Source organism: Vidua macroura, chromosome 5, assembly GCF_024509145.1.
Source record: "Vidua macroura isolate BioBank_ID:100142 chromosome 5, ASM2450914v1, whole genome shotgun sequence".
Classification (NCBI taxonomy): domain Eukaryota; kingdom Metazoa; phylum Chordata; class Aves; order Passeriformes; family Viduidae; genus Vidua; species Vidua macroura.
Window position 1 is genome coordinate 17588302 of NC_071575.1, and position 15358 is coordinate 17603659.

The following is a 15358-nucleotide window of genomic DNA, read 5'->3' on the forward strand; positions in this document are numbered from 1 at the left end:
ACTTCTTAATGGAGGAAGTTCCTAGTCCTGATTTCACTAGACTGTACTCTTTTAATCCTTATTTATTTATAAGACAGTGTCTCCATTAGTCCCAGGCTGGAGCAAGGTGTCTGGGCAATGAGCAGGAAAATTTATACACACATAGAACTCATTCTGGACCCAAACAGGAAACAGAGCATGGATAGCACAAACATTCAAATAGAGACACAGGGAGTTCTCTATGGGTCTGTTCCTCAGCCTTTTAAAAAACTGAGACCTCAAACAGCAGTAACCTGTAAGAAAAAGAACAGGACATGAACCTGGTGGAAACTACAAATGCTGATCCATACACGCAGGACAAGCTCCAGGAAAGCAGCTGTCCACAGGTAGCCCCTGTCAAAGGTGAAAAAAGCTACAGAAATGAGATGCTGCCATAATCCCAGCAGTCTTTACAAGGCAAACATAATTTAATGCAGCAATACAAAGAACTCTGGCCTCAGTGAAAATGAGCACACATCTAAGAAGGAAAGCAAATAGTTCCCACTTCTAAAAAAGAACAAAAGTAAAGCACTCACTGAAAGAAGTGACCTGAGCAATCCTGAATTCTTAAAACACCCAGATGATGCTTAAAGCAAACAGTTAACTCAGTGTGCCAGAGCTGATCTCCAGCAGCAGACTGCAGAATGGACTCTTTCTGTTACTTCCTAATCTCCCAGCTTGGACAGTGAGACTGTTGTATGACACTGTTTAGACTGGAAAACTTGCAGCACATCTCTGCTGTCCAGTGCTGCACCCAATATAAATTGATTTACCAGCAAAGACTATTTCCTCTCAAAAATCACATGATTACATAAACCAGGATTAATCTAAGGGGAGAACAAAAAGATGTGCAACACCTGTTAGTATTTAGATTTCACTCTGTAGTTTCTCCAGTCACATAAGTGCTCAAACTTCATGTTCCACCGCTGACCAAAATGGTACTCTTTTGAAGCTGTGCAAAACCAAATTATTCAAAGCAAGATATGAACAATTAAATAAAAATATTTTTTTAAAAAATTAAATATACTACTTCAATCTAAACCCGGGTATTTCTTCCATCTAAACCCAGGTTTGTTTGCTTTTTAGAATTTTCCACTAATCAAACTCAGTCATTCAACACACACAAAAAAAAATCATATTCTTTACCAGACATGAATAATAAAAGTGATGGAAATTTGGACCAAAACACACTTCATGTACTCATTAGCAACAAAGTAGCAACTAAAAAAAAGAAAATAAACTATAAAATCCCAGTCCCAAAGGCAAGACCTTTCTCATGAGAGGTGACAGAGACCACAGTTTGAGCCTCCATTCGGAGTCAGGCTGAAATGATTTGAATACGGTTTCCCACTGCCTAGTATCTGTCCTCACTGTTTGCCTAATAAGATTCCGGGTTCTGGGGGAGGATGCTGCCATTTTCTCCTCCACATCACCTCTGTGAATGGTACCTAAAGGCTTTTGTGAGTCTACATGAAAACACCATGGTGTTTTCATGTAAATGAAATGTTTTTTCATTTACAGCAATAAAACTTCAAAATAAATCCTCCATATCTGGTCAAAATTAATATTTTCATTGATCCTGAACTATGTTTTTTCACAAACTCATTTGTTTGTCCCACCATATTTCTGAGGCTGGGACATTACCATCTGGAAAGAGAAGGACACAGGCCTTATCACTCTTCTTATTTAATGATCCATGTCATTTTCCCCACAAACAGACTTTGTGGACAAAATTGGCCAGAATTTAATTAAAAATTCCTTGCCTCCTTCTGTTTGAGACTCCCGTTCCTTACCTTACATGGTTGTGCAGCGCTATTTTGCATCATTAAACAGTCTAACCCCATTCCACCACACGAGCAGCTGAATGTTACTCATAGTGAAGTGTTGTCTCTATGTTAATTTTGCAAAGTGCTTAGGATCCTTCGCGAATGAAGGAACAATAGAAATGTAAGCCATTATTGTGTATGGGAACTGAGGAAATAAACCTAAGGGAAACAAGCACCAGAAGCTGCCACACAAAATGCAGACCAATTTGAAAGCTTAAAGGGGAACAAGAAAACGGCTGTCAAACAGCCTCTCAGGCTTGGCATGGTGGGAGACATTGCAGCATGCAGCTAGCCCAGCAGAAGGAAATTAAATAAGACTATCAAACTGCTGACTCAGCAGAAGACAGCACAACTCCCAGCACATTTTAGAATTAAACCCAGGTCAGTAAATGCCAGGTCCTTTCACAAGGAAGAAAGGCCAAAGGATGGTGACAGAAACTCAGACACCACTGCAAGGCAAGGAAAGAGTCAAAGCCAGGATCTAACATTACCAAAGGCAGTCTGAAAAAATTACAGACTCGAGGAAAACACAGTTCAGGCACAGGGAAAACAAACGATGCTGAACATACTGTATGCTCAAATCAATGACAGTGAGCGCATGCCAGAGATCATGAGCAGCAAGAGTAACTCAAGCACAGAGTAGCTCCAGTGATAACCACAGCTTTAACGCTGAAATACCTTTGAAAAACAGCAGAGAAGTTTACACGTAACAGTGCAGAGAAGACCACAAGGGAAAAGATTGTCCTGGTCTAGTGAAAAATACCATCAAGATGCAGTTCAGTATCAAGCCAAGTCAACCACATACAACTAGGGTTCAAACACAAAACAAGGAGCACGTGAGAACAAGCACAGGAACACTGAACCAACACCAGAGGAGAGAAGCAAACCAAGCCAAAGACACAACAAACAAGCTATTTCTTACTGAAAAATGTCTGAGCCGTTTCATATTAGAAAAACTTTATTTCAAATTAATTCAGAAGCAAATATGGCCAGACTTTTACTGCAGGAAAATCAAACTGCCAAAATCTTACCCAAAACAAACAGAGAAGCGGAGGAGGAGGAAGAAAAAGGAAAAGGCAAAAGAAAGAAAAACATAGGGTCCTATGAATATGCAGCTTTTCACTTCTCTCAAGCCCCATGGAAGGAAAACAGAGCCTCTAGATAATAACATTCAGATAATGTAAAAATAGAAGAAGCAAAGGATTCACAGGCCAAGCAAAGATGTCGTTGACATGAGACAGTTTCTAGCAAATGCAAGTGAACAGATGAAAACACACCCTCAGGCGTTGGGGGCACATTCACTCACTGTGAGTCTCCTTCAGCTGCAGCTCTGCTAGTTCTTTCTCCAGACTCAGTTTGGTTGGCTGCTAGCTTTCTGTGCCCTCATCTCTTCATGCATTTCAAATCTTAAAGCTGCCTAAATTGCCATACTTTCTTCAGCTGCCTTTTCATAGCACAGTCTGGCCACCAAAAGCAACAGGAAATAAACTGCCTCTTCCAATGGCACCGGTGTGGCTCCTCACTGCTACAGACTCCCTGAAATGATTCCCAGTAGAAGACTGGGTACAAAGCAAGGGAAAGTGAAAGGGGTATGCTGTGCATCTATCCAGGACTGAAGGATAACCTGTTCACATCACTCCTGAGTGAAGTAATTACTGTTGGGCTGATAAATAGTCACAGAACCACAGAATCTTAGAATATCCTCAGCTGGAAAGGACCTATGAGGATCACTGAAGTCCAGCTTCTGGCCCTGGACAGGACCATCCCAAGAATCACACCATATACCTGAGAGCATTGTCCAAACACTTCTTGAACTATGGCAGCCTTGGTGCTGTGATCACTTCCCTGGGGAACCTGTTTCAATGCCCAAACACCCATTGGGTGAAGAACCTCTTCCTAATATATAGCTTAAACCTCCCCTGACACAGTTTCATGCCATTTCCTTGTGTCCTGTCACTGGTCACAGAGAAAAGAGATCAGTGTCTGCTTGGCTGCTTCCCCTTGTGAGGAAGAGCTACACTTTATGACCCTTGTGGGTCCCTCCCAACTCAGAATGTTCTGTGACTCTGTGAAGCCGTGAATTCTGTGAGACTGCTATGAGGTCTCTGCTCAGTCTCCTCTTCTCCAGGCTGAACAAGCCAAGTGACCTCAGCCACTTCAGTCAGCTAATTTGTACATTGAATTTGGGGAAAAAGTCACTCCTGTGTTCAGATTCAAATCAGGTACAAAATCAAATCACCCTCCCTGGTCTTGGGTTTTTTTTGGAGTTTGGGGTTTTTTTGAGGATGCTATAGATTCATCCCGGATGATGATAGGATGGATCCTTGATACTGTGCTGTGATAGGAATATGTAATTACTGTACCCCTACCTGAAAGCTTCCTATAGCAAGTCAGCTATCTCCTGCATTAAGATATGGATGTTTATTTTCAACATGCTGAGATGAAACATTCCCACAATCAATGAAATGCTGGAACACATATACACAGCAGCATCTGACATGCCATGGAAATCTCCAAGCTGCTGGCAAGCAGGAGGGTTTCAACCAGAAGCAATGTGGCTCTGGCACTAGCACATCAGCCCCTGCACTGGGAGTTTGTGCTGCATTGCAAGATGTGGCCTTACTAGAGGTTTATTGGTTCTCTGAAAAGTTAGGATTATCCCCTCAGATATAAAGAAGACTGGAATTTTTCCAGCAGCATTGGATATTTTGGAGCTGTTGCACCTTCTCAGCTGCAGCTCTCCAAGCACTTCTACTGCTTTTCTCTGCCTGCCCTTCACACTCTTGATGAGGCTCCCATAAGCCTGCACAAAGCCAGTTATAATTCTCTGCTGCCTATCAAAGCCTTCACAAGAGTTAGGCAGTTGGTGTGTAAAGCCTGCTGCCTACCATGCTGACTAATGTTGTCTGATTGTTCCCTTGTACTCCCCCGTTGGTCCATCTGTACCCATCTGCTACCTTTTGTCTTGTAATTAAAGTGTAACCACTTTGGGGTAGGAGCCACCTTTTTTGTTAGTGTTCACTCAGCTCCCTGCAGAGCAAAGTCCCAGGTCCATAACTGGGTGCTGGGGACAGCAATGATGGCATGCAAAAGGTGGATATACACGTGGCAAAGGGTTACACTGGCACCTCTCACTTTGTGGCATGAGCAAGTCAGCTGAGAGAAAGCTCCAGACAGGAGTCTTCATGCAGAATACAATGGAGGTGAGGGCAGTCTTCTCTTGGGGCTGGATGTCGTTATCACATGTTGTTATTAGTACACCAAGCACAATCCTCCAGGATCCCCTGTCCAAGGAGTCAGGTTGGCAATCCCAGTAAAGGTCAGATGGCTGCTATCACCCTCATCAGCTACACCAGCAGAGAAATGGTAGGAGGCATTCTAACTACAGCCTGGGCTTAATAAAGATCTCCAGATATTCCAATATTTGATTTGCATAAGAGGACAAGGTCTTTCCAAGAAGCTGTCATTGTTTCAATGTAAGAATTCCTTCCAGTAGCAAGGGAGTAGGGTCTGGTGGAGAAGAGCCAGAATATTTTTCTGCAGGCTCATGAATCATACAAATACTCTCCAAAATTTAAGCAAAGTCAGGAATTGCTTCAGCAAGAGGCAAAGAGAGCAGACAGCTTATAATGACATAACATACAGTGGTTAGGAAGAGACACCCAATATGTTCTCTTTGGTCAGAACTAGACTAGTTTATTATTACAGGATGAAGTAATCCAGCAAAGACACAGTTTGACCAGCATGTCTGCAAGATTTACATAGAAGGCTTTTTCAGAAAGATAGTTCCATTTATCCTCTGATAAGGAAGGCTTTGTGTGGCACTTGAGTCTGTCCTTCTGCTTAGGAGTCAGTGTAAGATTAACATGGCCATAATTAGCCACAAATACATACAGTTAGATCCTGGGCAACTGTGAGAAGTCAGGCCAAATCCTGGCAGTGGGTGCAGCATAGGTGCACAAATAAAGCCATCTGGTTGTCTGATTGAATCAGGGTCATAAACAGACCCATCAGATGTGACCTAGATCAGATATCTAAGGGACACTCACTTGGGAGTGAGATATCCATAAAATATGTATTCTTTGATGCAAGTCTGCTGTCTAATTAGAAGTAAGGCATTCAGCAAATTATGGTCTCTTAGAGACATGTCCAGAAAGAACACTTTAAAAATAAGGGGGGAAATGCATGTACAGACTCCCATTCTAATTTCAGCCATATGTGCTTGAATCCAGAACAGTCCCTCTGCCCTAAGAGAAGCTATATACTTCTAAAAACTGATTCTGTGGGAACAGAATCAGTCTCTTACTCTGAGTAGGTTTAAACAAACTTCTATGCCATTTCTCCTCAGGGACAATGAGTCATAAATCCCCATGTACACAGCAAAATTAGCAAAACAAGACTGATTGGAAAAAACAATCCAATCTTGTCTCACTGTAAAAGCAGTCAGTGGAATAAAAAATAATATCCTCCCTAGACACACAGGCAAGATGCCAGAACTCGACACACAGAGCAGAACCTGACCAAAGGCAGTAACTTCTACCCCATGGAGGCAAGCATACATGTGCAAGGTTTGCCTAGGTGGGCACCAGACAACACTAGGAAGAAACTGTCTCAAAACATCTAGTCATCTAACCAAAGGCAGGGGAGGGCCTTCAGAGAAGACTTGGATTTGTACACCTGCAGTTTTCACCTCACAACTCTACATTCTTGTTCCTCTCCTATTTTTAAAAAGCCTTCTTTAAGGAGGCTTTTATTCTCTAAGAAAGTTAAAAAAAAAAAATCTAAGTCCTTCCTTCTGCTAAGCAATGTAACAGATAGGATAACATGATTCATATTGATTCTTCACGGAGTGGTCAGTACCACATGGACTGTTACTAAAAGCCAAGAATACTGATCGTATTTTCAGTCCTCTCCCCTGTTATTTCTCCCACTGGGACATTGAAACACACAAAGAGATGACAGAGAATATTTCTTTTAATGCACAGTAAGACTTGAGATCAGTCCTGAAGGCTGCATCATCATCAAATGCTACAGCCTCTTCAGTGTCTCTGTGGTGCTCATCAGCTCCCCAAAGGTGCAGACTTCAGGAGGTGACAAGTGCCTCCGTAAGAGCTTTTGTTCACAGACATGCACAATAGCCTTCACATACCAACTGCCTGCTCACACAAAAGGTTCGTGGTGGAAGCTTGAAGAAATTATGACCTCATTGGATCAGGTTTGAAGTTTCTGCTGATCAGCTTGTCCATAACCCGGGTTGCCTCTCCTATGAAATAAGCTGCTTTTTGTGAGACACTCTTCAAGTTTGTCTTGCTCATCTAATCACAGAAATGTAGTCTGGCAGAGAACCACAAGAGATCACTTACTGCATCCACCAGCTCAGAGGCAGGACAAGACAGACTGAGATCCTGCACTGTGGGATATTTTTCTCTATATACTCCAGCAAATGAACCTCTACCAGCAAATGAGCCCCACCATGTCTCACCATGCCAATAATTAGACAGCTCCCTACATATCTAACTGAAATCTTTCTGCTTGACAATTTAGCAAGACAACTTCTTCTTTCTCCCTACAGGGGCATCAAAAGCACTTGACTAGTACGTCCTTTTTTCAACAATCATTTAGGTGTCCAAAAACTTATCTTGTTCTCTTTCCTTATTTTTTTAGATAAGGGAAATCTTCATTTTTCATTTTTCTTTTCTAAATCATTCTTTCCTTTCTGTATCTCCCTCCTATATCCCAGGGGAACTCTTCCCAGGCATGGATGGGCATAATGGTGCTCTCTTCCAAACTGGAGACAGGGTCACAGAAGTTCACAAACTCATCTTATGCAGACTGTGATCGAGGTTGAACACATCTCTGGAAAGTCCATGCGGCAGAGAGTAGTGGCACTATTTTCCACCCTACTGCAGCATTAGGAAGTCCTGGAAGTCCACAGTCACTGAGGCAGTTGAGAGGATGTCACAGCTCCCATTCCCAGGGAGCATTAATGTGTACAATGCTGTAAGGGTACAGGCTAGGAGCAGCCTGCCTGTGAATCATGGTCTCACCAATGGCTAGAGGAAGCAGAACAGACCCTGCTGGAGTTAAAGAGTTAAAGACTTAAAGAGTTAAAGAGTTCAAAAGTCAAATGCTAATAATTATAGCACCAGCAGCAGGCAAACATTTTATCTGCTGAGTGGGGTGAAGGTTAATAGGGGCAGAGGATTAGTACATGCAGCAAGGAGAATGAATCTTTCAACATAAGTTTCCCATCTGTCTTCTAAGATGGTTTGTAGTGGCACCCTGACCAAAACCATCACCTGGGGCTTTGCTTGTCCAGACAGGAAGAGGAGTGAATGGGGCATGCTTGGTAAGGGATGGAGGGAGCTTGTGAATCAAAGGGCTCTGTGGGGTGGCACAAGAACTTGGTGTCATGAGCCTCATGGAAAGGTGCTCTGAATCCCTAGTGACACACCTAAGAGAAGAGGCTGAACACAAACTAGTGATAGAAGTGATGCCAAACTCACTAGTAATTAAAGTAGAGAAAGAATCTGAAAGAGGGCCTCAAAGTTCATAACATTTGTGTCACCCCCAGGTTTGCTGGGGGAAAGTGAGGAAGCAGATGGGAGGATCTGGGAGCTAATGGGACAGGACTGTTGGTGGGCAGCTAGTGGGATAGGACTCAGTAGAGGAGGATATAAGCAGGAGCTGGAGATAGCAGCACTTGCTAGCTCTCACAAAGGGATCATGAACCCAGAATTAAGTCCTCATCATATGTTGGATCATAGGAGAGCAGAAGAGAAAGGCAAACAGTGAAGAAAAATACTGGGTGAAATCTCTTCCCACACAAAATATCACAACCCACTGACACACAACCTAGTATAGTACTGACTCTGGCTCACTTTGGCAAGACATCTGGCCCCCGCTCATCACTGCACTGAGGCATGGTCCTTCATGGGGCATAAGAGTAGACATCCTTCACCACCTCCATCTGGATACCTGCACCTCTATGATAAACAACAGGGGCATCTAGGCACCCAAAACACACCTACACTATCTGGCCAGTGAAGAAAAGAGCTTTACTAACCAGCTGATGAAAAGGTAGTGAGGAAAGGCATGCAGCATTCTGTCCACAAGGAGCAGAGTGAATGAAATTCAGCACATTTGCTTATCATGGTTAAGACAAGCAGGAGAGCTCAAGTTACTGCCCCCTTGCAGAAAGTGGGTTTTCTTCTTGCTCTTTCATGATTGTCAGCCCTACAAGGCTTCAGTTTGTCTGAAGCACTCATGAGGAGATTTATTGTCATCAGAGTCTGGGGGCAGCTGCAGCTCCTATGGAAAATTAATTCCTGTTCTGAAATAACTGGTGAGGTTGTGAAGATATTTATTGGGAAAAAAAAAATCAAAATCGCAAAAGATTTCACAGACCTGAAATCCTGAAACAGTTCAGTCACTGTCTGGATCTTTGCTGCTCAGAAAATGGAAGACTTCACACCTATTTTAAAGCATATCTTTTTATATATACTCCATGAGACATACCCTCAAAATCCATTTGCCATCTTTCAAGAATCAAATGCGCCAAGCTGTACAGAGCTGCAAGCTGTGTTACTAAATCCAGAGGAGACTAACAGAAATGATCAGAGGACTAGAAAACATGACCTACCAAGAGGGACTGAACAAATTCTTGTTTAACCTACACCAGTGATGACTGGGAGACAACATGATAGAAGACTTCAAACCTACATGGGGACAATAAGAAGTGGTAGAGAATAAACAATTCCCTATGTCCATTAGGGAGGTACTAAGTATTAATGGGCTTAAATTGCAGCCAGGGAAATCTAGGGTAGACATCAGAAAAACTTAGCAGGGTAAGGAGAAAGAAGCCATAGAACAGATTGACTTGGGATTTTGTGGGACTTGTAGCATTGAAGGTCTCTCAGAACAGGTGAGATAAACATCTGTCAGGAATAATTTCAGTCTAGTTAAACCCTCTCTTGGGGCACAGGGAGGGACTAGTTGACCTCCTGATGTTCCTTCCAGGCATAGCATCTGATTATAGATAAGTGTGTAGTTAAAGACTGAGCTACAGTGAATGCAACTGGACCAAATCAGTGTTTCCCACTCAGCCTTTCATCTCATGTCTCCTACTGCCTGTTTGCCTAAAAGTTCCCAGGATGAAGCATCTTGCTATTTACATAAAATTAGTGAGAATTTTGTTAATGTTCCAAAGCACTATAAAGGTATTGGAATTATGTGCTAAAAATATATTAATTTCTTGTATTGTGGCATTGCCTGGGACCTGCTGTTGAGGGCCAACAGTTTGTGTTGCCTGACTCTCTGCAAACATGGAACAAAACTATGATCTTTGTCACAAAGATCTCTGTTTCACACTTATATTTTCTTGTTTGCATTTCTGCTGAATGGAAAAAAGAAAAAGAGCATGAGGTTCCAGGTATGAAAGGTTTTGGTCTGTGATCAGAACATTTTGGAGATTACTTCAGTGTCTTCCAGAAAGAACCTGCCAGCATAAAATTGAACCAGTTCAGAGTTTGATTATAATAATCTGATCCTCTCTGAGGAAGACACCCACTTCAAGATAAAAATTTGTGTCCAGGAAACACTCTGTGTTTTTCTTACCACTAATACCATAGTTCATCATAGCCTCATTTCAGTCCAGCCCCAGCTCCTATGAAATGAAGGATTGTTTTAGTTTAATGGATGCCAAGTAGTCCTCACAGACAGCAGGGCTCAAGCAGGTCACAAATCTAATCCCAGCACTCCTGATAACCAGGATCCCTTCTACTAATTGTCTGTTTCATCTGAGAGACCACAAATACACTCTCAGAGACTGAACAATCCTTCTTACCACTGATGGAAGCCACCAAGCCTTCACTGAGGGTGCGACATGTGAAGCGTGTGACAGGCAAGATAAAACCAGGACTTTTTAGCTGTGCCTCCCCAGAGACCGCAAAGCATTCCAGCAACAGATTCCCACAGCCAGGCCTGCTAATAACTCCTTGGAGGATTCATGCTGCTACGGCTTCATTTTCCTTCTCTGACGATGGAATTTTCCCCCGTGAGAACAAATGTGGTGCCAGCTAGGAACAAATCCTCCTGGACTTTTCCTGGTAAGCTTTAATGAAGTTGAGTGACGGGCTGAACCTGATGTGAGGTCTCTACAGCCTGAACTTTGCACATCCACACCCTGTGCAGTATCTAGACAGCCTGCCTTCAGCTATGTCCAAGAGTTGTCCACACATGCTATGCCATGCCCTTTGTTTCCTCACATTTCTGGCCCACTGAGACCTCCTCTGAATCTCCCAGACCACACACCCTCATCTGGTCTGAACAGTGCCAAGACCATGAGGTAGACAGGTCCTCCTGGAAACCAGGCACAAGCTGGGGGCTTTCACCTTCTTCCCAAATTCCTGCAACTACTGGGAGACCCTAGTGCCTGCCAGGCACTAAAGTGATTGCTCTTCTATCTCATTCACAATCTGTAAGTTGTTCTCACAGCTGTTTTCTGAATACATTTCTCCTGACAGCTCCCCATCTCATTCTCATTTCCCCATTAATTTCTTCCTCACTTTCACCAAGCAAGTGAGTTGCAAGTCCAAGCAGGGGACAAAGGGGCTTTTTTTCTAAGCCATACATATGATTGCACACAGACCAACTTCTTCATATCTATCGAGTGTTCTGACGAATTTTCCTTCTTTTGCTCTGACTTCTCACACCCAAAACGTTTTTTATATCTCATTTTCTTAGCCCTTAAACTACCCCCTCTGCTTCAACAAAAACCCTTTGGAATTACTTGTTTGGAGCCTGGACCACTGACATTTATGTGGGAGGTGAAATGAACCAAAACTTCCCACTAACTCAGAAATTCACACCATTTCTAAAATGGTGCTTTGCAAATTATTCCAAAATATGCAAATTTGGATCTTTGAACAACTCAATATGATCTCACGTTCGTTCACATCCTACTTAACACACCATCCCATTGCAAGGGACACTGGCCAGATATATCAAGCACAGTTAATACTGGCATAAATTACTAAGTGTGGCTGTAGCTCAATCATAGTCATTTAGTGTACAGAACTTCACTGCCACCAAGCCATACAGAGAAATATTTTCTGTCTCAGCCATTGAAACTCATGGCACAGAGGAGGTATCTTCTCTGAAAGGCCAGGAAACTTATGTTCAGAGATTACAGAAAGGAAGCTGATGAATTTTTTATGCGTGCTAATGGAAGACTGTAATGGCATCCTGCATGGAGAAGACAGCAGCCTGGGCATTGGAGATACCAGTGGTCAGGGATACAAGAAGCAGATTGCCAGCCCTTGATAAGTACAGAAAGGTGGGGAGGATTATTTGCCTGGAGCCTTCTCCCTTCTTCTTCCCTGACACAGTTGGAGAATTACCAAACATATCCTACCCTCTCCCACTTCCTCTCCTTGGTCAAAAGGATGATGACCAGCTTGGGATGCATCTGGTATCCGTCCTCACTGAACGACAAATTCCTGCCTTCAAAGGTGACATTGATCAGGTACCTGCAGGAGAGAGAAGAGAGCAAGGAGAACATTAATGCTTGGAAACCAAACCCAAAACGAGATCCTGCCTCGCTTCTTCAGCTCACATCAGGAGGGTAGAAGCACAGTGCAAAACAGTAGAAAATCTAAGAGGAAGGGAGTGAGAAAAACAGGACAATTACTCCAGAAGTTGGGACATCAGGCAAGGCAGGGCAACTGCCCCCATTTTGTGGCTGGGATAGGGAAGTGATGTACTATGTTGGCTCTCAATGAATTCCTAAAAGCATGTCTAAGAGTCACACGCATATGTATGCCCACAGTCCCTGGTTTTCCTCTGCCTCAAAGGGCAGAGGGATCTTTAGCAATCAGATGTGTAAACACACTGCACAGCCTACACTTCACTCACTCTCCAAAGGGGATTTTGCATGCCACTTGAGGACAGTGATGGGCGACAGGTGAGGCGGTGGAGACAGCCTCTCCCCAGCCCAAACATCGAGGCAATGACTCAGGAAGCAGTGGAGACCAGAGGAAGCAGCAGCACACCTGCAAGAAGCCCTATCCCTATCAGAGCCAGCACACCTCATGGGGCCCAGAGTGATCTTGTGAAGGAGCTTAGGAATAGGGATAAGGATGTTGAAAGAGCCTGGTGAAAGTCCTTTTTCCTACGGACAGAGTCAAGCCTTACACCCAGTAAAATCAAACTAAAGGGTGATCAGCCCTGCAACCAATATCAGCAATTCTCTTTGTCTGGAAAGGCTCCATCACTTCTGCAGAAGGCACTCCCTGTTGGGGTATTTCATGTCAGCTGTACAAATGGACAGTTAAAACAGTCTGGGCTTCAATCTCATTTATCCTAAAGCCTCCTTACTCAGCTCTGGCAATAGGGAAGGCCTTTAAGTGGACTGAGATTACAGCTACACTCATTTCAAGGCTTTGCTGCACTGTGAGAGCATGTTAAAGGGGTGCTGCTGTAAATAAGAATCAGGTCTATTGTTTTCTTAACTGTCAGATCATCTAGAAATACACTGTAGGGAAGAGGAGGTAAATACACATTTCACAGTTCAGTGGTTTATATGACATCGCCATGGCACTCTGACGGTTTACCCTGTTCGTATATTTCACTTCAATTCACAATCCTGTTGCATGAAGTAGATTTTACCTTTGTAAATCTGCTCTGGCACCAGTAGCATCACATCACCGTGAGAGGCAGAGGTGACCAAGCTGCCTGCAGGGCTGGCCCCTGGACTCTGCACTCCCCTACTTTGCACAGTTCTATAAATTACACAAGCAACATTTCTATTACAGACATGAGAGATTTTCTGTTCTATTACACCATGACATCAGGAAAGATTTTCTAATATTCAGCTTCAATTTGTCCCTTATGAACTCAATTTGAATCAATTTTAAGAAAATAAATAAGAGGGGGAAAAATCTGTTCTTTCGGTGTGTTCATGCTGCACAGAGACCTCCCTGCTAATCTAATGAAATCATTGTATCAGGGAAACTTCTTCAAACAAATAAAAAAGCAGGTCTTATTTTACTTTCTTCCTTTTTCAAACTTTTTTCTTTTAACTCCATTAATCAACCAAACTCATCTACTAACTCCCCATTGCCAAGTGCAATCAGCAATTATGTTTATTTCTAAAGGAAATTCCACATTTGCTCCATGTTGTGACCTTCAAGGGACATGTTCAGCACTGGAAATACAGCCATAAGGGAGCCCAGCATGAAACATCTGCAACAGGACAATTTTCAAAGGCAGACTATTGGTTATTTTCCAAAAGCCAAAGCCATTTGGAACCCAAACATTGAGCAAACCCCAAAATATCCCCCACCTGAAAAATCTTAGCCATGCAATTGTTTGTAATGGCATAAAACATCCCATGTCAGAACCACACATGCTCTTTTTCTGGCTTTTTTTTTTTTTCCCAGCTGTGTGAATTGTTCTGGTACTGAGGAATGCCAGGCACAGACCATTGCCAGGTATGTGCACCCTACAAGACCTAATTAAGGCTCTGGTGGTGGTGGGAGGGATCTTCCAGCGGACCAAGATTACAACTTTATGACTTCTCTGCACTGGCCACCAGAGTAAAGACAAAGAAAGGCTCCAAGAAGATGAGGATGCCATTAGCCTGATGGGAGTTGCAGCTTTATATGTCAGTAATGAGAAAGCAATGCCAACATCTAATTAAACAAACACCAATATTAAACCATTCTCAACCCTCTTTCTCCTCACACCCAAGAATGATTCCACTACAGGAATCTCCCTTGCACAGCTTGACAAGAAGAGTTCATAGAAATCAGCAACAGATATGAGACAAGAGGGTGTCATTTATGCTCATTTTCACTGGAAAGATTAGAACCTCTAATAATAATCAAGGCGGGATCATCAACAACTCCAATCCTTGGAGCTGCCTTGAGATTTATACTTAAAGCAGCACTAAAATCCCTTGCTTCACACCTTAATGACTGAAATTAGTCCCCAAATTTGGCAATATAACTCTTCAGAGTGTTTTCTCTCCAACCCATTAGCAATATGTTTACAAAAGTTTGCAGAAGTGCAGAAGAAGTGGCATTCCCCCCAGCTTTCCCTGCTCTCCTGTACTTATGCTGCCAGCTAACACAGGGATGCAGGGTGAGAGCAGCTCACAGGGAGCTGCAGGGCTTGCTCAGGAGCACTGAGCCTATGTGACAAAGCATCAGGGCTTGAAGGACTCCCAGGCAGGCCGAGTCAGCAGCATGCTGCAAGGCAGCCACACTCGAGTGGCTCTGCCCTCCATCATTGCTGCAGCAGCAGTCATCCCCTTCAGCAGCACTGCTGCCCTGGTACACCAGTACCACTGCTGCCTGCCCTGGCCAGGGGGGATTTGGTTCCTCCCTACAGTCCCTAAGCAGGCAAGCAGGGGGCTCAGAGACTCCCTGACATGTCTGAACTGAGCCTCCAGATGTAATGGGGGCACAACATGAGAGCAAGAAGGTTGTGCATGCAGGTGACATAAACCAGGA

At 43.4% G+C, this 15358-nt stretch overlaps 1 protein-coding gene across 1 annotated transcript in view; it reads right to left on the bottom strand.

Annotated features, from left to right (window-relative positions):
* The window catches only part of GRIN2B (glutamate ionotropic receptor NMDA type subunit 2B), a 170596-nt gene that overhangs the window by 63911 nt on the left and 91327 nt on the right, over positions 1-15358 (bottom strand). The window contains exon 3 of the mRNA XM_053977411.1: positions 12259-12373. Coding sequence (XP_053833386.1) covers positions 12259-12373 — 115 coding nt within the window. The remainder of the gene's footprint in view (positions 1-12258; positions 12374-15358) is intronic.